At 43.5% G+C, this 24,576-nt stretch overlaps 1 protein-coding gene across 1 annotated transcript in view; it reads right to left on the bottom strand.

The window, feature by feature from the left end:
- Positions 1-24,324, bottom strand: part of TMEM120A (transmembrane protein 120A) — a 50,788-nt gene extending 26,464 nt beyond the window's left edge. Inside the window, exons 1-4 of the mRNA XM_073615208.1 lie at positions 24,094-24,324; positions 4,911-5,029; positions 1,964-2,077; positions 108-167 (exon numbers count right to left, since the gene is read on the bottom strand). Coding sequence (XP_073471309.1) covers positions 108-167; positions 1,964-2,077; positions 4,911-5,029; positions 24,094-24,165 — 365 coding nt within the window. The 5' untranslated portion in view covers positions 24,166-24,324. The remainder of the gene's footprint in view (positions 1-107; positions 168-1,963; positions 2,078-4,910; positions 5,030-24,093) is intronic.
- Between the last annotated feature and the right edge of the window lie 252 nt (positions 24,325-24,576).

The raw sequence follows: 24,576 nt of genomic DNA, 5'->3' as shown, positions 1-24,576 counted from the left end.
TTTTCTGAAAAATTATACTGTTGTCATACATTGTGACATAGCAGGAATTTAATAAAGCAGAGTTGTAAAGATACTGAAAAAGGTCCCCTAAAGTGCCTTATACTTACTTAGACTGCTTGCTTAAAAGAGTGACATTCACATTCCCCAATACCAGACTCAAGTATAATCTGAAAAAAAGCACCAATTAGTTAGGATACATTTGCGGTTTGAGAAGCACTTCTAGTTTTCAACCTCTTTTTCATTCACGCATTAAAGCTTTATTCAGTGTACAAGGAAAACAGCAGAACCACCAAGTACAAAGAGCAACAAGTTAGAACCACCAATAAGCATTTATCTTGCTACAGTCAGACCAATGCATAATGGATTGTGACTGGTTGCTATGGTCTTTCCACTTTGCATCCATATGGAACACATTTACAGGCCTTATCCCATGTGTGTTTGGCAGCTATCACAACATAATGAGATCACAGTTCAAATCCTCACAAACTTCTACTGTCCTTCAAGCTTCAACTGGCGGAGCCTCATCTCAGCATTAAAAACATGGTTAGGCATAGAAAAGAAAGTTATATTAATCAATTGAAAAACTTCTCCAAGGACTATAGCATTTGGAGGGGAACTTTTGTTTTCAAGAGGGAACTCTTCATTTTGGACCAATACACACTTTTGCAATACAATGCATTTGTGGTAACACCTATTAATAAACTGTGCACACTATGAATCACTATGCAATGTACTAAGACAAAGCAGCTCTAATGCACATGCAAGGAACGATTAGGCTGCCTTAACACAACGCACAAGAACAGCAGTGTGAATGGGCCCTTAACATTTTATAAAATTATTACAGAACAGAAGATGGTTGAAAAGAGAAATATGGGAATGTTTTTTTTAATCATACTTTCCTAGGTGGAGGCTGCATCCCCCCCCCCCCCGCCGGCTGTAAGGCTGGGAACTGAGCGATCAAACATCATTGATCACTCGGTTCTTAGAGCTCCCTGAGCAGAGAGCTGGTGACTATCAGTCACCGCCCCTCTGCCCCCCCCCCCCCAGCCCCTCGCTCACTGAAGTGCTTGGCTGTGGAGGGGGCCGGGTTGGCCAGCTCAGGCTCTCAGCGGCTTGCTCAGTGGTGTTGGTTCAGGCGTGTGGGCAGATCTCGGCCATATGGTCGCAATCTTTCCTGAGCCTGGACCGGCTCTGTGACTTAACTAAATAGGGGGAAATACTGCAATATTCCCACTAAATGGAGCGGACGATCATGGGATAAAAACATATACACAATACAGTGATTATTCATGATGGCTGTACCAATGCTTAAAGTGATATTAAAGGCCCTTTTTAAAAATAACAAACATGTTATACTTGCCTGCTTTGTGCAGTGGTTTTGCACAGAGCAGCCCTGATCCTCCTCTTCTAGGGTCCCCTGCCAGTACTCCTGGCCCCTCCTCTTCTCCGAGTGACTCCATAGCAAGCTGCTTGCTATATGAGCACTCATGAGTGCTCCCTCCCAAACCCTGCTCTGTGTGTCCAGAAGACACACAGAACGGGGCTCGGCCCCACCCCTGCGAGCTGTCATTGAAAGCAGTGGGAGCCAATGGCTACTGCTACTGTCTCTCAGCCAATCAGAAGGCAGAGACCCAAGAGAGCAGCCACTCTCATGCACATCGAGATTGGGCTCATAAGTATTGGGGGGGCTGCATACTGAAGGGTTTTTTTTTCACCTCCAGCCTTTAGGACATTCAAACAGCAAATTTTTCATAAAAAAACCCACCTATATGTACATCTGTACCTTTGTCTATAATATATTTTTTTTATAAACAATTGTACATTTTTTTAATTGTTAGCAACTACCTTAGTACCTAGAGCCACCTTTATGGTTGTTGAATATATATATATTGATTTTTACAGACATATTATCAATATATTTTTTTCACTGGAATAATCATGTCCCCTCGAACATATCCCTTACCCGTTTTTCTTGGGTAGAAAGGATTCCATCTCAGAGAATGTTCTCTCCCGCAACTTAATGTTTTCTTGTATGTCTTTAATTTGGGCGTCCTCATTTTCTTGGCTGCCTTTAACCCTGCATACATGTAAAAGATGTCAGGACCCAATCCCTAGCATATTACTTCAATATATAAAAAAAAAAAAAAAAAAAAAAAAAAAAAAAAAAAAAAAAGGTGTTCATCATACACTTACTGAGACACAGAAAACAGCACAGTTTGGATAGATTATTGTCAGAGAAATTAACTTTAAAGCTTTGAAAGCTTTCTACTATAACGAGAAAATACCATACAAAGCCTCAGTTGTGCACTGCAGATTGCTGTAGCTACTTAGGGTACGCCCTGGGAATAGTGCAGGCAGGGTGGGCACAGGTCAGTCTTTCCAACATGACCCACTCCAGTAGGTACACAGCACTCCTAATCTTAACATACTCATACCCTCAACTTGACCAGGCTTAAAAGATTGTACTCAGAAAGGCAGAGAGATAATCAGAAGCAAACCATCTTGTACCTACTGGAATGGGTCATCTTAGAGGCTCTATGCAGTAGTTATGCCATGTACCTTGTAAAAGGAGGTAAGGCTGTTAAATAATATGTAAACCCAACATTTCAAACTCCTGATATGTGCCTGCTGTACCATGTACTTGTATTAAAAAGCACCCTGTTATCCTTGTATTGCTTCCTTTGTGTGAAATCCCTGGGTATCCTGCCAGTCCCTCTGCTTTGCCTTTTAAAAACTGATCACACAAGGCATGAGAGCACAGCGTGGTTAGTTCTATAGCTATTCTGGGAACTCAGCCTACTCTCCTCTAATGATCAGACCTGTCCTGACATGCCCCCCCCCCTTTCACTGGGAAGATCAGTGTGCTGCTGCTTCTCCTCTCCCAGCTCTTATACAGCTGAGAACAGAGATCATATTAATCACTTATACTTTTTTTTTTTTAATGTTTTTTTATATCTATACACAAAAGTTTTGCCTTTCATTTCTATTTTAAACTGAATGGGTCGTTTTACAAGGTGAGGGTTTACAATCACTTTAATACAGGCAGCAATGATTCAGCACTGTAAGAGGTAAGGGCTAGATAAGCCATCGACTAAAAAAAGTTAAAGCCCTGTGCATGTGAAGTTAAGCCTACAACAATGGGCTGTCAGTCATTCAGGCAAATTACTTCTTGGGCCTGGAATTGTTACCTGGCTCTGGCATTAGGGCAACTCATTTATTAAGTTACTACAAGAAATTTGGCCACCTTTGCGAGATTTTTAGTTGAACTCAAACAGCATAGAATAGTATAAAAACTCCAAATTAAATTTTCAGTATGTTTGGCAGCACGGCACACTGTTCAGTTTTAAGTGAATTGTTTTAGTGATTCTGTTGTAAAGTTTCTTCTCTGGAGACCTTGCCAGTAATAACTCTTCCTTCCGGTTTCAGGTAAGTCACTGCAATTAGCAGAAGAGTGGTCAGCCTGTGCACACTTTTAGTTGTGGACAGCCAATCTGATCGACCTGATGGGCAGCCCACGGCCCCCTGAAAAAGCTTTGAAGGCAAGCTGAAAACACTGTTAATTGAGAGACAGTGGCTTAGTATTTTGCAGCCTTTAACAGGAAGTACTTTTATTGGCAGAATCTCCAGATAAGAATCTTTCCAACATATTTACAAAACACTATTTGCCTAAAGGTGAAGTTCACCTTTTGCATAACATGGCCTATACTGACAAAGGAGCTTCAGAAAGGAAAAATGCAGTGTGCTATTATTCAAATTATTATTTATTGTAATTGCCATACCTGTAGGACCGTTTTGGTCCCCCTGAAGACTAGCCAAAATACTCCTATGCAGTTTATATTCCCTGTTCTTGACTAGTTTTCTGGGCATGTCAGACATTTGGTGCTCATCCTCAGCATTACAGGAGGGAGCACAATTACTTGTTAAAAAGCTTTGCATTAGCTGTAAGCTCTACCTCCCCCAACTGCGGCAACAGCTAGACTTCTGTGGGGCCGCCTCCCGGAAAAGAGATGGTGGTAGACAAGCCCCATAGAAGTCTATAGGGCTGTACTGTGCAGGCACAGCCAGGAGAGGAAACCACTAGATGTAAACAACTGAGGCAGCAGGCATCAGAGCTTGGTAAGTAATCATCTGTGGAGATGGACACTTGGTTAGATTAGTTCAGGGCAAAGGGGCAAAAAGAATACTTGCACTTTGCCTGAATGTGCATTAATTCTTTAACCTCTATGCAAAAGGTTGAAATCTTCATACAACTTAAAGAAGAACTCAGGGAAAAAAAACTTTTTTCTCCCAAAGCAGTGGGGCTGTCTCAGAATTACATGGATTAACTGCTCGTTTTTGTCTAGGGGATTTCACAGCGGAGATATACTTGCCTAATCCACCGATCCTCCGAGCGCAAGACTGATCCACCAGACTCTTGCGACCCCCCCCCCAGCACACTAGTGGTCTTGTGAATGGACTGTTCTTGATGTCATCACACCAATAGTCCGGATCTGGATGTGAGGACAGCAGGAACAGCCCACCGCCGGACGTAGCGCCACTCCGTGGGAGGAAAAAAAATGTTCACGTAGTTATGCTTTAAGTCTCCTATACTGCAACTGTAGACCTACTGACCATTTTGTCATGTGGTTTTAACAAAGCATTTTTTCAATTTAATTCATCCCAGCTTTTTATCATTTTTAATAATTCCTGTTTTTCATAGCATTTTAGATCATCAAAGCCTAAATTTATATGTAAATATATTTAAAGCAATGTTACTGATCCCAACATCTGGTGCAGGCACAAATTTGAATATCACTGTATACTCAGAGGATATATATGCAAGATTAGCTTAGCAATTACAACGTCATTGTCTAAAATGAACAACAATCGCATCTGCCATTTAATTCCCATTAGACAAAGGCATCACATACTTTTTTAATTCTAGCGATAGGTCTTTTAGCTTCTTCTTCTGACGTGTAATAGAACTGGAACACAGTGTCTGCAGCTTGGTTAATTCCTCCAACTTCTGCTTGTATGAGCGATGGGTCTCCTGGCAGATAAAACAAAAAAGGGACACATTTAACAAAGACCCTAAAGCAAGCCAACGTAAAAAGCTGAGCCGACATGAAAAGTGTCACCGTCTAGGAAAATAACATTTTTTGGACTTACATTTTTTTTTTTTTCTTGAAGTCCATTGAGAGAGAGGAGGAGAACATAGGAATTCCTAAACAGGCAGGCTATGTTGCCATCTACAGGAGGTTGGGACACTTGCAAACCAAAACATTACGACAGCCCCCATAGAAACCTGACTTTAACATAACGCTATGTAAGGACTAGAACACCTTCTTCTCTTCTCCACAGCGGGGGAGGTATTTTGTAGACCACGGCAATAGCAGGAAACAATACTAACTGACAACAGTCCAGAGGCAGAAATTACAGGAAAGTACAGCATCAGCTCACAAGATTTCTGACTAGATGAACTGCAGGTTGAACAGATAAATATACAATTAACAGCATTTTATTATATCAGAACTAAAACGAAGAAAAATGTGTTGTTAGCGTTAGCATACACTTTAAAGTGGATGTAAACCCTCATATATACCCAGTGAAGTAAACAGCCTCAGATGATACACAGATGAAAAATCTCCCTACATAAGTTTTACATGTATATCCGCTGTCTTCAACTGTCTATATCCTTTAGAAAGTGCACATTGTGTTAGCAGATTTTCTCTTCCTGGTAAAGACTGCAATAAAGTCTGGGCATACAGCCAAGACAGCTGATTGGAGGAAAGACACACACCCCCTCTCCTCATAGGTAGAGACTTTCAGCTCTGTCCCTTGAATAGTTTAGGGCTCTGCTAATCTAGTTACAGCATTCTCCCCAACACAAAACTCTGGCTGCTTTTATGATATGTGATGGAGAACTTGTCAGGAGTTATCAGGCTGATAACAGAAAAATGGAGCAGGAGACAGCTACAGGACATAGTGCTTTGAAGAGAGAGAGCAAAAAACACTGCAGATACATGTGCCCAGCTCAGATTTCATGAATCGGGTTTACATTTACTGGAAAGCTTTTTTTTTTTTTTTTTTTTGATCTGATGCTTTCCAGCCTGGAGGAGAGATGCCTTATAGACCCCACATCTCTCCATAAAGAGGGCCTGTCAAGCACCAGTCCTATTACAAGGGATGTTTACATTTCTTGTAATAGGAAAGGAGGAAGAAGGAGGAAGAAGAAGGGAGAAGGGAGAAGGGAGAAGGGAGAAGGGAGAAGGGAGAAGGGAGAAGGGAGAAGGGAGAAGGGAGAAGGGAGAAGGGAGAAGGGAGAAGGGAGAAGGGAGAAGGGAGAAGGGAGAAGGGAGAAGGGAGAAGGGAGAAGGGAGAAGGGAGAAGGGAGAAGGGAGAAGGGAGAAGGGAGAAGGGAGAAGGGAGAAGAGCCCCCGTGCACAGAAGCGAACGCACACATAGTTTCCGCCCACATATGTAAACACCATTCAAACCACACGTGAGGTATCACTCGCGTTAGAGCGAGAGCAACAATTCTAGCACTAGACCTCCTCTAACTCTAAGCATGCAACCTGTAAATGTTTTTTTTTTTTTTTTTTTTTTTTTAAAGCGTCGCCTATGGAGATTTCTAAAGTGACATTAAAAAGGTTTTGTTTTTGTTTTTTTGTAATAACAAACCTGTCATACCTCCACTGGGTATATGCTTCAGGAGATGGAGATAGACAGAAGAAACATTGCATGAGACTGCTAGAAATCACAGATATATTTCTCTCTCTCAAACCCCTAGTGCCTCCACGTTGGGCACTAGGGGTTTAGCCAAATAAATTAAATGTAGGTTATAATTTGAAGATGGCTAGTAGCCACACTGCCCCCAAACGCCAATGATTTCCCTCCACTGTGGGCATGAGGGGTGCTGGTCACAGTAGCCTATTCCTATTCAGTATTAACACCATGCAAAAACCAAAGACCTGTGCACCTGTGATGTCAATTCCTCCAACAAGCTTTAATCATCTAGGCCAGGGGTGTTCAAACTTTCTAAGAAAAGGGCCAGTTTACTGTCCTTCAGACATTAGGGGGGCCACTGGAAGTAGAAAATGCCCCAACGTCAGCAGAAGTAAACAACTCCTCAGGCTTGGTGGTCAGTAGGAGTTCAAAAAATTACAACGCACATGTTGTTAGTAGGAAGAGGGATGATTGCCCCATCATTGGTATTGGTAAGAAGTGCCCAACCATTGGTGTCAGTGGAAGTAGTAGCACCCCATCTTTGGTGTCAGTGGAAGAAACAGTGCAACATTTTGAAAAAAAATTAAAAATGGTTTCTCTTTGTTTCGGTTATAAAATTTAGCAAATAAATAATCTTTCTTCATAAATTTAGGTCAAACTGTATTTGTACTTTTCCCGTCCTGCAAGCACACTGCTCCAGTGTGAAAGCACTTAAGCTTTTACACCGGGGCTGCAGGGGAGGCAGTTTACAGGCGCTATTTTTAGAGCAAAAAGCAAAAATGCCTGTAAAAAGCCTCGGTGTGAAAGTGGCTCGGGGGTGGAAGGGCACAAAAAAATTTGACCTTGCGAAACACTTTAAGAACACACACACATACATATACATTTACACAGCACTTTATACGCTCACCGGCCACTTTATTGGGTACACCTTGCTAGTCCCGGGTTGGACCCCCTTTCACCTTCAGAACTGCCTTAATTCTTCTGGCCTTTAGATGCAACAAGGTGTTGGAAACATTCCTCAGAGATTTTTGTCCATATTGACATGATAGCATCATGCAGTTGCTGTAGATTTGTTGGTTGCACATCCATGATGTGAATCTCCCGTTCCACCACATCTCAAAGCTGCTCTATTGGATTGAGATGTGGTGACTGTGGAGGCCATTGGAGTACAGTGATCTCATAATCATGTTCAGGAAACTAGTTTGAGATCATTTGAGCTTTGTGACATGGTGCATTATCCTGCTGAATAATCAGAAGATGGGTACACTGTAGTCATAAAGAGATGGACATGGTCAGCAACAATACTCAGGTGGGCAGTTAAAACGATGCACAATTGGTAGTAAGGGGCCCAAAGTGTGCCATGAAAATATCCACCACTCCATTACACCACTACCACCAGCCTGAACTGTTGATATAAAGCAGGATGGATCCATGCTTTCATGTTTACACCAAATTCTGACTTTACCAACCGAATGTCACAGCTGAAATCGAGACTCCTCAGACCAGGCAACATTTTTCCAATCTTCTATTGTCCGAATTTGGCGAGTCTGTGCGAATTGTAGCCTCAGTTTCCTGTTCTTATCTGACAGGAAAGGTGTGGTCTTCTGCTGTTGTAGTTCATCTGCTTCAAGGTTCAATGTATTGTGCATTCAGAGATGGTGTTCTGCATACCTTGTTTGTAACGAGTGGTTATTTGAGTTACTGTTACCTTTCTATCATCTTGAATCAGTCTGCCCATTCTCCTCTGACCTCTGGGTATTTTCGTCCACACAACTGCCGCTCACTGGATACTAGGATTCTTAAATCATTCACATACAGAACAATTTGTTTGAAAGACCAAAAGAGTTTCCACCCCTTCTGACTGTAATCAGAATAGATTTTGATTTACAGAATATCATGCCAGTACATTGCGTATTTTATGATAGCTCATGTTTTAGAAGTTCAAAAACATGATTTCAATTAGAATATTCCATTGTTTGACTTCTAAACAAATGGAAAAAAAAAGTAGACCCATTTCTTGAGCTGGACAAATAGCCATTAGTCTAGCAGCTCATAGAAATGTGTTTTAGGTCTACACAACTTCATTGTGTGCTAATAACATCAGTAGTAACTGATCTCACAATGTGTCCACCTCAGTTCAGCATCTTTTAAGTACATTTTTTTAACCACTTAAGAACCACCCCACGTACATATACCGTGGCAGGGCAGCTCTTAAGCGCAAAATCGAGTACCTGTACATGATTCCTCAGAACGGCTCTGGGGGGTGCACGCCGCCGGATCCCCACTCCCGCTGTGGTTGGACACATCGGGAATCAATAAGCGGGTCCGGCGGCCACCCGTGACCGTTTACAGGAGAGCCAGAACGGCGCTCTGCCTATGTAAACAAGGCAGACTGTCGTTCTGTCACAGAGTAAAGCCCCATACACACTATTAGATTTTCTGCAGATTTTTGTCTTCAGATTTACCAAAACCATGTAGTGCAAGGCCCTGCCTGATTGCATACAAATTGTAACTCCTAAGGTTTGACCTCATATTATATGGTTTTGGTAAATCTGAAGACAAAAATCTGCAGAAAATCTAATAGTGTGTATGGGGCTTTAGGCTGGGTTCACACTGGTGCGACATGACAGCCGTCCTACTTTGGATCCGACTTTGCCCTGTGACATGAAGCCAGCATGCGTCCGACTTTCAATGAACAGGGATCCGACTTGGATCCCCGCCAATGTCAGGCACTGTGTTTGGTATGAATCTTGAGGGGGAACTCCGCGCCAAATTTTAAATAAAAAAAACGGCATGGGTTCCCCCTCCAGGAGCATACCAGGCCCTTGGGTCTGGTATGGACCTTAAGGGGAACCCTCTACGCCGAAAAAACGGCATGGGGGTCCCCCCCAAATCCATACCGGACCCTTATCCGAGCACGCAGCCCGGCCGGTCAGGAATGGGGGTGGGGACGAGCGAGCGCCCCCCCTGAACCGTACCAGGCCGCATGCCCTCAACATGGGGGTGGGTGCTTTAGGGCAGGGGGGCACCCTGCGGGCCCCCCCACCCCAAAGCACCTTGTCCCCATGTTGATGAGGACAAGGGCCTCTTCCCAACAACCCTGGCCTTTGGTTGTCGGGGTCTGCGGGCAGAGGTCTTATCGGAATTCGGGAGCCCCCTTTAATAAGAAGGCCCCCAGATCCCGGGCCCCCACCCTATGTGAATGAGTATGGGGTACATGGTACCCCTACCCATTCACCTACGGAAAAAGTGTCAAAAAACAAAAAAAAACAAAAAAAAAAACAAACACACTACACAGGTTTTTGAAGTCATTTATTAGACAGCTCCAGGGGTCTTCTTCCGGCTTCGGGGGTGTTCTCCAGGCTTCGGGTGTCTTCTTCCGACCTCGGGGGTCTCTCCGGTTCTTCTCCGCGCTCTCCGGGTCTTCTGCCGGGCTCCTCTGCTATCTTCTACTCTTTTGCGCTCTTTTGCTATAGCGGTGGCCCGGTCTTCTGCCTTCTTGTCTTCTTCCGATGTTGACACGACGCTCTCTCTGGCTGGAATGCTCTCTGAGCGCTCCGATGTGACTTATATAGGCGGTGACCACGTCCCCAAAACGTCACAGTCCCAGCATGCCCAGGGACTGTGATGTTTTAGGGGGCGTGGTCACCAGGTGATGTTGACCACGCCCCCTTATGACGACAGTCCCAGCATGCTCTGGGACAGCGATCTCATAAGGGGACGGGGTTACCGCCTATATAAGTCCATTGCTGAGCGCTCAGAGAGCATTCCAGCTGGAGAGAGCGTCGTGTCAACATCAGAAGAAGACAAGAAGGCAGAAGTCCGGGCCACCGCTATAGCAAAAGAGCAGAAGATAGCGGAGGAGCCCGGTAGAAGACCCGGAGAGCGCGGAGAAGAACCGGAGAGACCCTCGAAGTCGGAAGAAGACCCCCAAAGCCTGGAGATGACCCCCGAAGCCGGAAGAAGACCCCTGGAGCTGTCTAATAAATGACTTCAAAAACCTGTGTAGTGTGTTGTTTTTTTTTGACACTTTTTCCCTAGGTGAATGGGTAGGGGTACCATGTACCCCATACTCATTCACATAGGGTGGGGGCCGGGATCTGGGGGCCTTCTTATTAGAGGGGGCTCCCGGATTCCGATAAGCCCTCCGCCCGCAGACCCCGACAACCAACGGCCAGGTTTGTCGGGAAGAGGCCCTTGTCCTCATCAACATGGGGACAAGGTGCTTTGGGGTGGGGGGGCCCGCAGGGCACCCACCCCCATGTTGAGGGCATGCGGCCTGGTACGGTTTAGGAGGGGGGGCGCTCGCTCGTCCCCACCCCCATTCCTGACCGGCCGGGCTGCGTGCTCGGATAAGGGTCTGGTATGAATTTGAGGGGGACCCCCACGCCATTTTTTCGGCGTAGGGGGTCCCCCTTAAGGTCCATACCAGACCCAAGGGCTTGGTATGCTCATGGAGGGGGAACCCATCCCGGTTTTTTATTTAAAATTTGGCGCGGAGTACCCCCTCAAGATCATCTGAGCACAAGTCGCATGCCGAAGTCGGATCATGCAAGACGGCGGTCCGACTTTGATCCGACTTCAATGATAGTCAATGGGCTGAAGTAGGATCAAAGTTGGACCAAAGTAGTACAGAGAGCATTTCTAAAGTCGGAATGACTTGTGCCGGACCAGTTAGGACGGCTCCCATAGGGAAACACTGAATTTCACACGTCATGTGACATGAGCTCCCAATGTCGGAGCGGTTGTCGGACCAGTGTGACCCCAGCCTTAGAGAGAGATCTCAGCTTCCTGCTAATCAGGAACACAGATCTGTCTCTTCCTCCAGTCAGTCCACCCCCCCACACAGTTAGAAAGCACTCCCTAGGAGCACACTTAAACCTTTGATCACCCCTGATGTTAACCCCTTTGTCCGCCGCAATGTCGCAGTCCCACAAAAGAAAAAAAAAAAAAAAAAAAAAAAAATCAGATCGCCAACATTACTAATAAAAACAATAAAAAGTTAATAAATCTATCCCATAAATTTGTAGACGCTATAAGTTTTGCGCAAACCAATCAATATACGCTTTTTGGAATTTTTTTACCAAAGATATGTAGCAGAATACAAATTGGCTTAAGCTGATGAAGAAATAAATTTTTTTTATTGGATGGGTTTTATAGCAGAAAGTAAAAATTGTTTGTTTTTTTTCCCAAAATTGTCGGGTTTTTTTTAAGTTTATAGCGCAAAAAATAAAAACCGTAGAGGTGATCAAATACCACCAAAAGAAAGCTCTATTTGTGGGGGAAAAAAAAAGGACATCAATTTTTTTTTTGGGTACAGCGTTGCATGACCGCGCTATTGTCAGTTAAAGCACAGCTGTGCCGTATTGCAAAAAATGGCCTGGTCAGGAAGGTGGGGTAAAACCTTCCTGGAGCTGATGTGGTTAATGTACATTTTACTACTTTGCAAGGTATAGAGAATAGCAATCTTGTATATGTTTAAATTGAGCACAGAAAAAAAAAAAAAAGCTCTGTACACGATCTTGCAAAGTGACCCTTGAAGAGAATATATTTAAATGGCATTCTAAATACTAGCACTGTGCTATATAAAGGCGAGGTGTAAGACGAGCCCCATCACAAGAGCGGAATACTTCTGCCCAATGGCTGCAGCAGAGATTAGTAGATGGCATTCTCACAGCCCTGGTGCCCTTTGTGAAGATATTATTGCCATGTCCTTGTGCAACGGCATAAGAGAGGAATATTGAGGCCAAAGTGCATGTGTGGCAGACATGTATGTCAGTGCCTGGCTGTATCACTAAGTGACCTCCGTCTTCCAAGGATAATTGGCTCACCAATCAGCTAGAACTTTACAGACAGTGCAGTAGTTCATTTTTGCCTTTTCTGTTGAAGATAAGAATTAGAAAAGCAAAAGATTATGTTCTTGCAAAAAGTGCAAAGGTTACAGCATTTGAATTGTGGGAAATATAGCGCTGATCCCATTAGACGTAGAATACATTCTAAAATTATTGTTAATATTTAAAACGACTTGTTTCGTTAAACGGATGACTAGACTGAACAATATAGTTTGGCAAATCGTGGCGCAATGGGTGCTTGCTGAAAGAGTGACCTTTATGCCAGTAACGAATCCTAATATGAGAAGCACTCAGGTCTCATTCAGTGGGAGACGTACAAGACATGACATATGCACAGTCTGTTATCACTTTTCCAGAAGATCTTTTTTACAGGACTAAAGTATGTTTGAATGGGTTTTAATCATCCATGTTTGTATAATGCAGACATATTATGCTAAGGTCTAGAGCGGTGGTCTTCAAACTGTGCTCTGGGGGCTGGATGTGGACACTTGTTTGCTTTTATCCGGCCATTGGGGCATTATTTCCCCCCCATTGTCAGCAACAGTGGGGCACTATTCCTCCCACTGACACCAATGATGGGGCACTACTACTTCCACTGACACCAATGACAGGGCACTATTCCTCCCACTGACACCAATGACGGGGCACTATTCCTCCCACTGACACCAATGACGGGGCACTATTCCTCCCACTGACACCAATGACGGGGCACTATTCCTCCCACTGACACCAATGACGGGGCACTATTCCTCCCACTGACACCAATGACGGGGCACTATTCCTCCCACTGACACCAATGACGGGGCACTATTCCTCCCACTGACACCAATGACTGGGCACTATTCCTCCCACTGACACCAATGACGGGGCACTACTACTCCCACTGACACCAATGACGGGGCACTACTACTCCCACTGACACCAATAACGGGGCACTATTCCTCCCACTGACACCAATGACGGGGCACTATTCCTCCCACTGACACCAATGACGGGGCACTATTCCTCCCACTGACGGGGCACTATTCCTCCCACTGACACCAATGACGGGGCACTATTCCTCCCACTGACACCAATGACAGGGCACTATTCCTCCCACTGACACCAATGATGGGGCACTATTCCTCCCACTGACACCAATGATGGGGCACTATTCCTCCCACTGACACCAATGATGGGGCACTATCCACATTCCATGGGCAGAGATCAACAGCATATCTTTTATTCTTTGTATTTCTAAGTTAGGACTTTTTTACAGTTTTACTAGTCCAACAATACAAAAGTGCAGTTAGGGTCCTTTCATACTGGCGGACCGATCAGGTCCAGATTGGGTCCACCTGTCAGTGCTTCAGGTGGACCCAATCAGACCCTCCAGTGTCCTCTATGGAGCGGCAGGTGTCAACGGACATGTGTCTCCAGACATCCGATCTGATCCTGTCCGCTAAAAGCGGACGGATGGGGATCGGTTCCCCATCCGTCTGGTGGATCAGATCAGATGGAAGACAGGTGTGGCCAGACAGATGGTCTGTTTACATCTGACCACCCATAGAGCAGAGTGGGCTATGTTTATGTCCGCTCTGCATAAGCAGAGCGGACATGGACCAGACATCCGCCTGCTCAGCGGGGATTAGTGGACAGATTCCCCGTTGAGCAGGCAGACTCCAATGGAGCCCGCCCCATGTGTAAGGGGCCTAAATCCTATCAATTAGAGCAGCCTTTCTCAACCTTTTCAACACAGAAGAACCCTTGAAATAGTTCTGCGGTCTCGAAGAACCCCTGCTAAAAATTAGAAATCTACAACTCATGATACATTAGTGTGATGGTCAGTGGGAAGAATGGTCCTTACACTTGTGGTCATTGGGAAGAATTACATTCTTACAGATAGTTAAAAAGATCAATGGTGTCAGTGGGAACTTATCTGAGAGGCAGAAATTGCCCAATGCTGAAGGAACCCCTAGCAACCTCTGGAGGAACCCTGGTTGAGAATCACTGAATTAGAGAGTAATGGTTACTTAATCCATTTTAGTTCTAGATTTGTACACATTTAGGCCCCTTTCACACTGGGGCGGTTTGCAGGTGTTATTGCGCTAAAAATACCGCCTGCAAACCGCCCCAAAACAGCCTCCGCTGTTTGTTTAATGTGAAAGCCCGAGGGCTTTCACACTGAAGCGGTGCGCTGGCAGGAGAAGAAAAAAATCTCCTGTCAGCCGCATCTTTGGAGCGGTGTATTCACCGCTCCTAAACCGCTCCTGCCCATTGAAATCAATGGGACAGCGCGGCTATACCGCGGCAATACCGCGGCTATAGCCGCGCTATACGAGTGGTTTTAACCCTTTTTCGGCCGCACCGCTAGCGGTCGAATACCGCGGTAAAACAGCGCTAAAAATAGCGCTGTTTTACCGCCGACGCCCCCTACCGCCCCAGTGTGAAAGAGGCCTAAGTGTTGTACTAGACCAGGGGTCTCCAAAGATTATAAACAAAAGGCCAAATTATTGTCCTTCAGGCATCAGGGGGTATGAACTGTGGTTCCCCGGGAGTAGAAAATGCCCAGAGTCCGCAGGAGTAAACCATGCATCTGATGACTTGGTGGTCAGTGAAAAAAAAAAAAAAAGGGAAGGACATAGCACTTTTTGGTCAGTTGAGAATAGTGTCCTGTCATTGGTATTGGGGGAATAGTGCCCCATCGTTGGTGTCAAATTATATTTAGACCCCTTTCACACTGAAACGCCACTAAAACAGCACCAGTCTTTTTTTTTGATCAAGAAAGCATAGTTTTATTGAGCTTGTGCATAAAAATTCGTGCAAACAGTAAGTGCAACATGCACTGTAATCATAAAGAAACGAGTAACATAAGACCAGTGTAAGGCTCCATTCACACTAATGCGTTTTTTGATGCATTTTGCAGAAATGCATGGGAATTTACAGTATAAAAAAAAAAAAAAAAAAAAAAAAAAAAAAAAAAAGGAGCAAAACGCGGCAAAAACGCTGTAAAAACACCGCAAACAGCACTGCAGAAACGCTTAAAAGCAACATGCATAGATGTGAATCGAGCCTAAACCGGTATGCATTTCAAGTGATTGACATGTACCTTATGAGATTAACAAGGCATAAGAAAGTTCTAAAAAAATGCAAAAAAAGAAAGAAAATAGAAAAATGAAGCACTCCACATCTGCTAGTATATGTGACCAAGTGTACACATATTTGAATGAAATGTTAGGCTGGGAACACAATCAAAGTGTACGCATCCCACAACCTTAGGGTGCAGTGTTGCTTAATATAGATTCTTTATGCATCAACACAGGTAGAGGCCTCCTCCAGCCATCTGTTCCATATTTTGTTGTATTTATTAGGACAACCCATATGCATGTATAGCACCTTTTTTGTAGGTAAAAGAGTGATGTTAACAGCCCTGATTCATTGATTGAGGGTAGGAGGGGACTCCCCAATCCAGGTCTTGGCAACCTGCTGTCCAGCTGTAAAAAGTGTTTCCTGCAAGAAGGTATTCAGATATTTGTCCTCCTCGGAGGTAGAGAGGAGGCCCAGTATACACTGTCTTGGGTATAGTGACAAGAGGGAACCCTTTTGGTCGTGGAGAAATATGACCACCTGTGCCTAATATCCCTGAAGGGCAGGACCATAGTAAAATGATAAAAGGTGCCCTTGGGGTTACCACACTTAGGACATGCCGGGTTGTAGCCTGGTCTATACTTGAGACGAATTGGAGAGATAGAGAGATAGGGAGATAGATAGAGATATATCTATTAGTTTAGGGGAAACAGATTTGCACATTCTCAAGATCCGATCCCACTCCTCATCCGTCATCATCCACCGACCAGCAAGACTTCAGTTGGTAGGCTAATTCGGTTGCAGTGGGCAGAAGGAGATGGTTATAAAATAAAACGAGATAAGTTTCTTAGAATCTTGCCTGGTAATTATCTCCACAAAATGGAGAGGTTCCAGGTTAGGGATGGAGTCATGGAACTGAGCATTGAGAGAGTGTGCCGGAGTTGGAGGTACCAGAAAAACATATGGGTACTCCAAATTCCTCTTTAGCTCATGGAATGACTTAACCGCCCCATTGGTTTTGTTCATGGCAAGTTGCCAGATTTTGCGATGGTAAAATAGCATGCAGCCCCTGTTCTTTAGCAGCGTTTTAGCAGGGCTTTTGTGACACTTTTCGGGAGCTAGCGGGGTGATTTTGACCCAAAAAGAAAAAAGACCCGTTTTGTGGCGCTTTCAGTCTAGGTTCACATCTATGCGGCTGCGTTTGATGCGTTTTTCAGGGAAGTTTTTCAGTGCATTATGAAACCAGCGTGTTTTTGCGTTTTGCATGCAGTTTTCATGCATTTTATTATTTTTTTTAATTTGTTCTCTTTAAAGCGCACTGTAAAACACACTATATAAAGCTGCTTGCTAAGCAGGGGGCGGGTAAAGTTTCTGATATAAGTAGGGCTGCAACTAACGATTATTTTCATAATCGATTAATCGGTTAATAACCTTAAAAAAACAAAAAAAAAGTGTGGCGTATAATTTAGTTAATATGTAAAGTTCTAAAAAAAGGCAATTTATTCTTAAATATCTCTATGTAGTGGTAAATATAAATAACCAACTATATGGTTAGGGAGCAAAATATCTAATCCACCTGAGCATAACAGACAGAAGAGATATACTGTATATACTATTAGAGAAGAGATATACTGTACATACTATTAAAGGGTGAATCTGATAAATATTATCAGACTCACAGATCAAATGTCTTCCTTCAAAAAAAAAAAAAAAAAATTCATTTTAAGAACGTTCGTTCGATTTTCTAATCGTTAGTGGGGTCAAGTCGACATTCATTTTCAACCACAGTGACGGGAAAATTTGGAAATAGAAAACTTCTTGGTCAAAGGAGTTTTCAGTATATGTGGTTTTCATTCAGAAATTACATTCATTTGAAAAACAGAATGTTAAAAACAAGTGAAAATTTCAAACAACATTCTTTAATTCAGCGAATGTACAAAGATTTTTCGTCTGAATATTCTCATCTGAAAATTGATCCGTGTGGCCAGAATAAGGCTCGCTACACACCTAGGCAGTTTTCTTTTGATCTGTTTCTGCAGTGCGTTTTGATTTTTGCGCACGTGATTTTGCTGCGATTTGCGTTTTTGCATTTTTTTTTAGCCAATATTTTGTTGGGCACATTAAAAAACACAAATTGCTGCAAAAACGCATTAAATGCTTTTCTGCAGCTTCTCCATTGAAGTATATTGAACCAAAAAAGCACAGTTTTTGCATTAAAAAAAAAAAAAGTCCCTGACCCTTTCCAAATACGCAGCGGCTGAAAAAAGCATAGGATGTGAACGTGTCCCATAGGAAACCATGTAAATGAACTGTAGTGCGCTTCTGCAAAAAAGCACCAAAAAAACACATAGATGTGAACCAGGTCTAAGACGTTTGGTAACATAATGGGGTTAAAAAAACTAAAATTAGCCCTTTATAGTACAAAAAAAAAAAAAAGCAGATAATCACTACTGTAAGGGGTTCATTTTATTACTGTAGAACTGTGAAAGTAACATCTACAGTAGCGATTATTTGCTCTTTTTGTACTATAAAGGGCTCGTTTTAGTTTTTTTTAACCCCATTAGGTTACTGGCCGATTAATCGATTATGAAAATAGTAATCGATTAGTTTCATAATCGATTAGTTGTCGATTAATCGATTAGTTGTTTCAGCCCTAGATATAAGATTTTGCAAATAAGTAATATTTCTTCTCACTGATGTGCGCTGATGAGGCTGCACTAATGGGTTCTGATTAGACTACACTGATAGCCACTGATGGGTAGCACAGATAAGCTGCCCTGATTATCAGTGTAAAAAGTGTGCCGACAGCCTTGCCAGTTATCACCACTCGGCAAGTCTGCTTACATGTGATCAGCATAGGGTTGCCACCTCATCCCTTTAAAACCGAAGACATATTAACCTCTTCCCGACCACTGTCGTTATATGGCCACAGAATGGCACTCCTGCGTGAATTGCCGTAGCTGTATGGCGGCTCGCGCAGGCATTGTTGTGGGCGGGCACTTGCTCCTGCTGCACGATGCGGGAGCGTGCCAGCGGGTTGGCGGACTGCATCTCTGCCGGCAACCCGCGATTGCCTTGTACACAGGCAGAACGGGGAACTGCCTATGTAAACAAGGCATTTCCCTGTTTTGCCTAGTGACATGTCAGATCTATTGTCCCAAGTGATAGGGAACAGTGATCTCTATCATGTCCCTGGTAGCCCATCCCCCCTACAGTTAGAACACACCCAGGGAACACACTTAATCCCTTGATCGCCCCCTAGTGTTAACCCCTTTCCTGTCAGTGTCATTTTTACATTTTTTTTTAGCACTGATCAATGTAATAATGTCACTGGTCCCCAAAAAGTGTCATTTGGGGTCAGACTTGTCCGTCGCAATGTCACAGTCCCGCTAAAAAACAATTAAAAACACTACTCTCTATGTAATGAATTCATAGGCTCCCCATCCCGCGGACCTCTCCCCCCCCCCCCTCATCTCTCCTCTCACCCCATTCCTTCTTCTCTATTTCTCTTTTGTCTTCTTAATTATTAAGTCAGTTTCTTAGTACTCCCTTTTTCCACCCTTATATTCGGCTACTTTTCATAATTTTTTTTTTTTAAATCCGCAGATTTACGCCTGACGGAGATAATATACAGGCTGACAATGGTATACGAACATATTTTGCCTCCTTAGTGCTTTATGTATTATTTCATGGTCATGTAATAAGATTCTAGTTTTCATTTTCTTTATTTTTATATTAAGACTATGTAAACACGTATTCGCATTATGTTCAGTTATATGTTACCCCCTGTGAACTATTAATACGCTTTATGTTCAATAAAAACTTTTGTACAAGAAAAAACACAATATATATATATATATATATATATATATATATATATATATATATATATATATATATATATCCTAAATCTATCCCCTATTTTGTAGACGCAAAAACTTTTATGCAAACCAGTCAATATACGCCTATTGCGATTTTTTTTTTTTTTTTTTAATACCAAAAACATGTAGAAGACTATATATATATGGCTGTGACGGCCAGCGACCTGTCGTTCCAGTGAACAGGGCCAGAGGCCACACCTAGCCACAGCATGAATTTATGATTCCTGCCGCTACTTCTTGCACCGGCTCTAATCACTGGTGTGAATGTAGCCCAAATCATGTTGCCCTGCCTCCTCCCCCTCTTGGGCATAAATGTTTTTTTTTAACTGGTGACGTTTATTTGTGCAGCAAGGCAGCAGTTCCTCATTTCTCACCTAGGCAAGAATTGCGTTTTTACCTCCAAACTCCTGTGTGTGCGCAGATGTGTCGCAGAGCTTTTGGTCCTGAGCAAGCCTTGAAGCACTTCCATGCACATGCAAAGGTGCCTATTAGGAGAACCAGAAGACTTCACCTTCTTTGCACATGCATCAGAAAACACCAGCGTGTGCGTGCTGAAGGGCTCTGCCAGGACCCGAAGGCTATCTGTGCACGTGCTATAATGGTGGAACCTGATGTGGGTGGAGCCGGTACAGAGCAGAGTTTGAGTTTCAGACCACAAGTGGCCATCGGTCCACCCTGAGAAATGCTATGCAGCCACCACTGGAGCATATGTAAGCAGTAAGATGCTGCAGAAAATCAGCAGCAATAAGAGGCAACAAAGGACAAAAAAAGAGCATGTTAAAAAAAAAAAAAAAAAAAAAAAAAAGGGGCAATTGTATATGATACACGGTGCTTTCTCAAGCGAGATGTCATTCAGTTAGGTTTTATATCTACTTTGAGGCTCTTTTGAGGATCAATTTATCGACTTGGGTACTTTCAGCCTGCCCATACATGGTTCGAATCTCGGCCAGTTCCTCCTGAACCAGCTGAGATTGAAACTGCCCTATGGCCAGCCTTAGCTTTGACAATAAAACCTAGAAGCCGATTGGTTTCTATGCAGAGCTGCACCAGATTCTGTGTCCACCAGTTTTAGTAAATCTCCCCATAATGGTCACATAATTTCTGGGCTGGAGGACATCCAGCACCATCTAGCCTTTTCCTCCACCTCCCTTTTATTCATTGGATTTCAGTTCTTTCAATCATGGAGGTTCAGCACCACACCTTTTCGCAGAAGAGAGTTTAATAAGACTCGTGGCCACTCATTACAATTAGAAGAAAAGAGGTTTAACCTTAAACTACGTAGAGGGTTCTTTACTGTAAGAGCGGCAAGGATGTGGAATTCCCTTCACAGGTGGTGGTCTCAGCGAGGAGCATTGATAGCTTCAAGAAACTATTAGATAATCACCTGAATGACCGCAATATACAGGGATATGTAATGTAATACTGACACATAATCACACACATAGGTTGGACTTGATGGACTTGTGTCTTTTTTCAACCTCACCTACTATGTAACTATGTAGATGTTACCCTAGGGTGGTCTGCCCACCCAATCCTCCAGACTGATATCCAACCATCAAGCCATTGTGGTATTTCCATAAATCCTCCCAAGAACCAGCTCTCTGCTTAAAGACCAAGGCAGGCCATACACAGTTCGAAGTGATTCAAACCGTGTATGGGCAGGCTGAATGTATCAAGTTGATAGATCAAAATGATCTCATGGGAATGGTACTTAGGCAGAGTGGTGGGATGTTTTCAGGAAGCTGTGTACAGACATGATCCACCTACACTACATTGAGAAACAGAGACCCAGGGAGTTCCTAGATCTAAAATATGGTATTTAACCACTTGACTTCTGAAAGTAGCACTGTGCTACTTTAACTTGCTCAGTCATGCAATACTGTACACAAATTAAGCATTTTTACAAGATACAGAATATTTTGGAAAAAAAAAAATTCTTAACTTCTGTTATACAATTTTGCAAACAAATCAATCTTTCTTTATAAATTTAGGCCAAGATGTATTCTGCTACGTTTCTCCGGAGAAAAAAAACAAAACAAAATAAATCAGTGTATATTAGTCTGTGTGAAAGTATAGAGTCCACAAACTATGGTATACATATGTATATCTAAAAATCAATCCTGATGTACCGATGACCAATTTCATATCTTGAGGCCCGAAAATGCCAGTACGGCACAAATATCCCCCCCCCAAATGACCCCTTTTTGGAAAGTAGGCAGGCCAAGGTATTTAGTAAGATGCATTGCAAGTTTTTTGAAGTTGTAATTTTTTGTCACACTTTTTTGGACAAATAAGAATTGAAATAAATTTTATTTTTTACATGCTGTCGCCAGTGCAGTACAGCATCATCATATGACTGGTGTAGCGGTGATCAGGGACACTGACTGGTGACAGTATGTAGAAAAAAAAAACAAAAAAACACAACACTAAACAAAATCATTTTTGTTCAATTTTTTTTTTATTTTTTACATACTGCTATCAAGAGTAGTTTAGTATTTTTTTTTTACACTAATTGCTTGCAGTGATCATCACTGTAACAACAATTTTTATGAACGGTCATGAACGGCTTTCATTCATCGCTCACTGTTTACTACTGTGAATGCTGTGATTGTCCCACAGCTATCACATGGTGCTGTGATTGCCCCAGGTACCTTGTGATCACTGGTGACCAATTATAGATCAAACCCACAGTGGTAAACAATGACGTCATGTAGAGCTGCACGATTAATCGCCGAGAATCGTTATCGCGATTCTCCGCCAGCCACGATCGCAACCCCGGATTCTGACCATTAAATAAATTGTCAGTATTGTCAGCTGAAAAGCGTGCGCCGTAATCGATGGTGTCGCCGGGAAGCTGGCATCACTATTGTGGCTGTGGCGTGAGGTTACCTGTTACGGAGCGGAAGGGAAGCCGTCGGAGCCAGCGTGAAATGCTAATAGCAGGGGATTCCGGAACTGACGTCAGCAAAGAATGTGATTGGTCAGTATGTTTCTTCTTCCCAGAGGTCTCGGGGACAGCGCACCATCACAAGCGTGACTGCAGCACTAAGTGGCACTGGTGAAATGTGAGCTGCTTGCTATACTGCTTCTTTTTTTTTTTTTTTTTTTTTTTTTTTTTTTTTTTTAAGAATCAGCAAATGTTTTTTATTCTCTCTCTATCTCTACCAATATCTCTCTACCAAAAAAAAAAAAAAAAAATTATGTTGCGAGAATCGTGAAAGAAATATGATCTTTTTATTCTAAGCAAAAAAAAATTGTGATTCTCATTTTGGCCAGAATCGTGCAGCTCTAACATCATGAATGGATTCTATTCTTGACTATTGTTTGTAGTGACGGGCTCGGGCGTGTTCGGATCGAGCCTGCCAGGAAGCCATCACTGCACACCGCCAAGGTATTTCCCGACCGGCAGCTGCACATACACACGCTGCCTATGATTGGCGGTGTGCAGTGTCAGCTTCCTGGCGGGCTCGATCCGGTCATGCCTGAGCCCATTGCTAATTGTTTACGATGTGTTTTGTGATCACATGGTATCTGGGCCATTCACAATGGACCGATACCAAAATCCGCTGCGCCCAGGTTGCAGAGCGTGCCCCAAGGGAGTGGCACAGTGTGCATGAGCACCAAGAGGTACGGATATGTCACAGTGCCTAGGGGGACCTGTCTGCCAGCAGTAAATGTACTGTTGGTAGTTAGCAAGTGGTTAATGAAAATGGAAAGGTTTTAATTTGAAAATATAATTGCCATGGGTGGGGGATGACGGTGCTGGCCAGTCAGAATCAATCTGATCTGTCCTGGATGTGCGGCACAGAGAAGAAAGAGATTTGCGGGGATCTCAAATCCCTAGACCGCTGAAATGGGTGCGTGGAGGCTGACTGCTCGGCAACTCCAGACCAGGGGGGCTGGGAGGGTGTACACGGTTAGTCCAACTTTTTATTTTGCTGTAAAGAGGAACTACCCCTTTAAATATAGTATTGAAAATATTCTGTTATATCTATTTTATACATGCAAAATAAAAATAAAAAATCTATGGATCCTGCCAGAAATCCAGAACTGTCCTGTGCAGTCTTCAGTCTTATAACCTTTTCTAGCATGCTTTCTTGAACTACAAAACACTTTCCCCCAGGTTGTGGTGAAGAGAGAGGGGTATTCTGCAGTCCAGCAAAAGACAACCAGGCAGGGCTGACACCTTCCTGATTACATTTCAGTGAAGCCCACCCACAGGTTTTATCAGTGGAATAGATTTTTTTTTTGGGGGGGGGGGGGGCATAAACAGGTATTTGCCCCTGCTTGCAAGGATACGAACATAGATTGTAGAAATGTACTATATAGGATTTTTCTCTTGAAATACACTTGAACAGAATCACATAGAGATCAATGCGACCCATGAAAGCCTACATACGTGTAGAGATAATGAATCTGCCCCTGTATAATGACACACTTATCTGCACGCCACAGTTGCCATGGCGACTTCCTCCTCTGACCCTTTCTCGCCATACGGCATAGTCGGCTCCGCCAATCACTAAAAAGCGGGGGCGGAGCCAGAGTCACACGTAGTGTACATCATCCGTAGATGACAGGCGATCACTCACCTGGCTCTCATTGTAATGCTTCTGCAGCTCTTCCCATTCTCGCAAACAATCGCGGAGCCCTGAGGACGTCATCTCACCCCGAGCGGGGAACAGCTCACTTGTGTGCAACCCAGCACCACTTCCTGATTACTCTCCCCCCCCCACCAATTGCGGCCAGCCGACACGCCCCCCCTTCACCGGCAGCTAATCGCAGCGCCCAGCGAAGGAGGCCGGTGAGGTCACGTGCTGTGAGGAAGTTCAAAGGTCTCCTCCCCCTCCCCCTCTTGTCAGTGGAGGCGGGGCTGTGTGTACACAATGCATTGCACACAGCGATGTGTTATCACATCAGGGGGATCGATAGCCTATCATACTGGGCAGGGCTGACATTTCTATTGCTCCTGACATTTATGATCATTTATTGTTTATGTTATTACTTTATACAGCACAGAATGCAAGATAACATACGTTGGAGATATCAAGGCAGGATAACTGTGTACAGAACTG

The sequence above is a fragment of the Aquarana catesbeiana genome, linkage group LG02 (genome assembly GCF_042186555.1).
Source record: "Aquarana catesbeiana isolate 2022-GZ linkage group LG02, ASM4218655v1, whole genome shotgun sequence".
Classification (NCBI taxonomy): Eukaryota; Metazoa; Chordata; class Amphibia; order Anura; family Ranidae; genus Aquarana; species Aquarana catesbeiana.
Note: the sequence above shows the minus strand (reverse complement) of the source record. Positions and strands in the feature narration are given on the sequence as shown.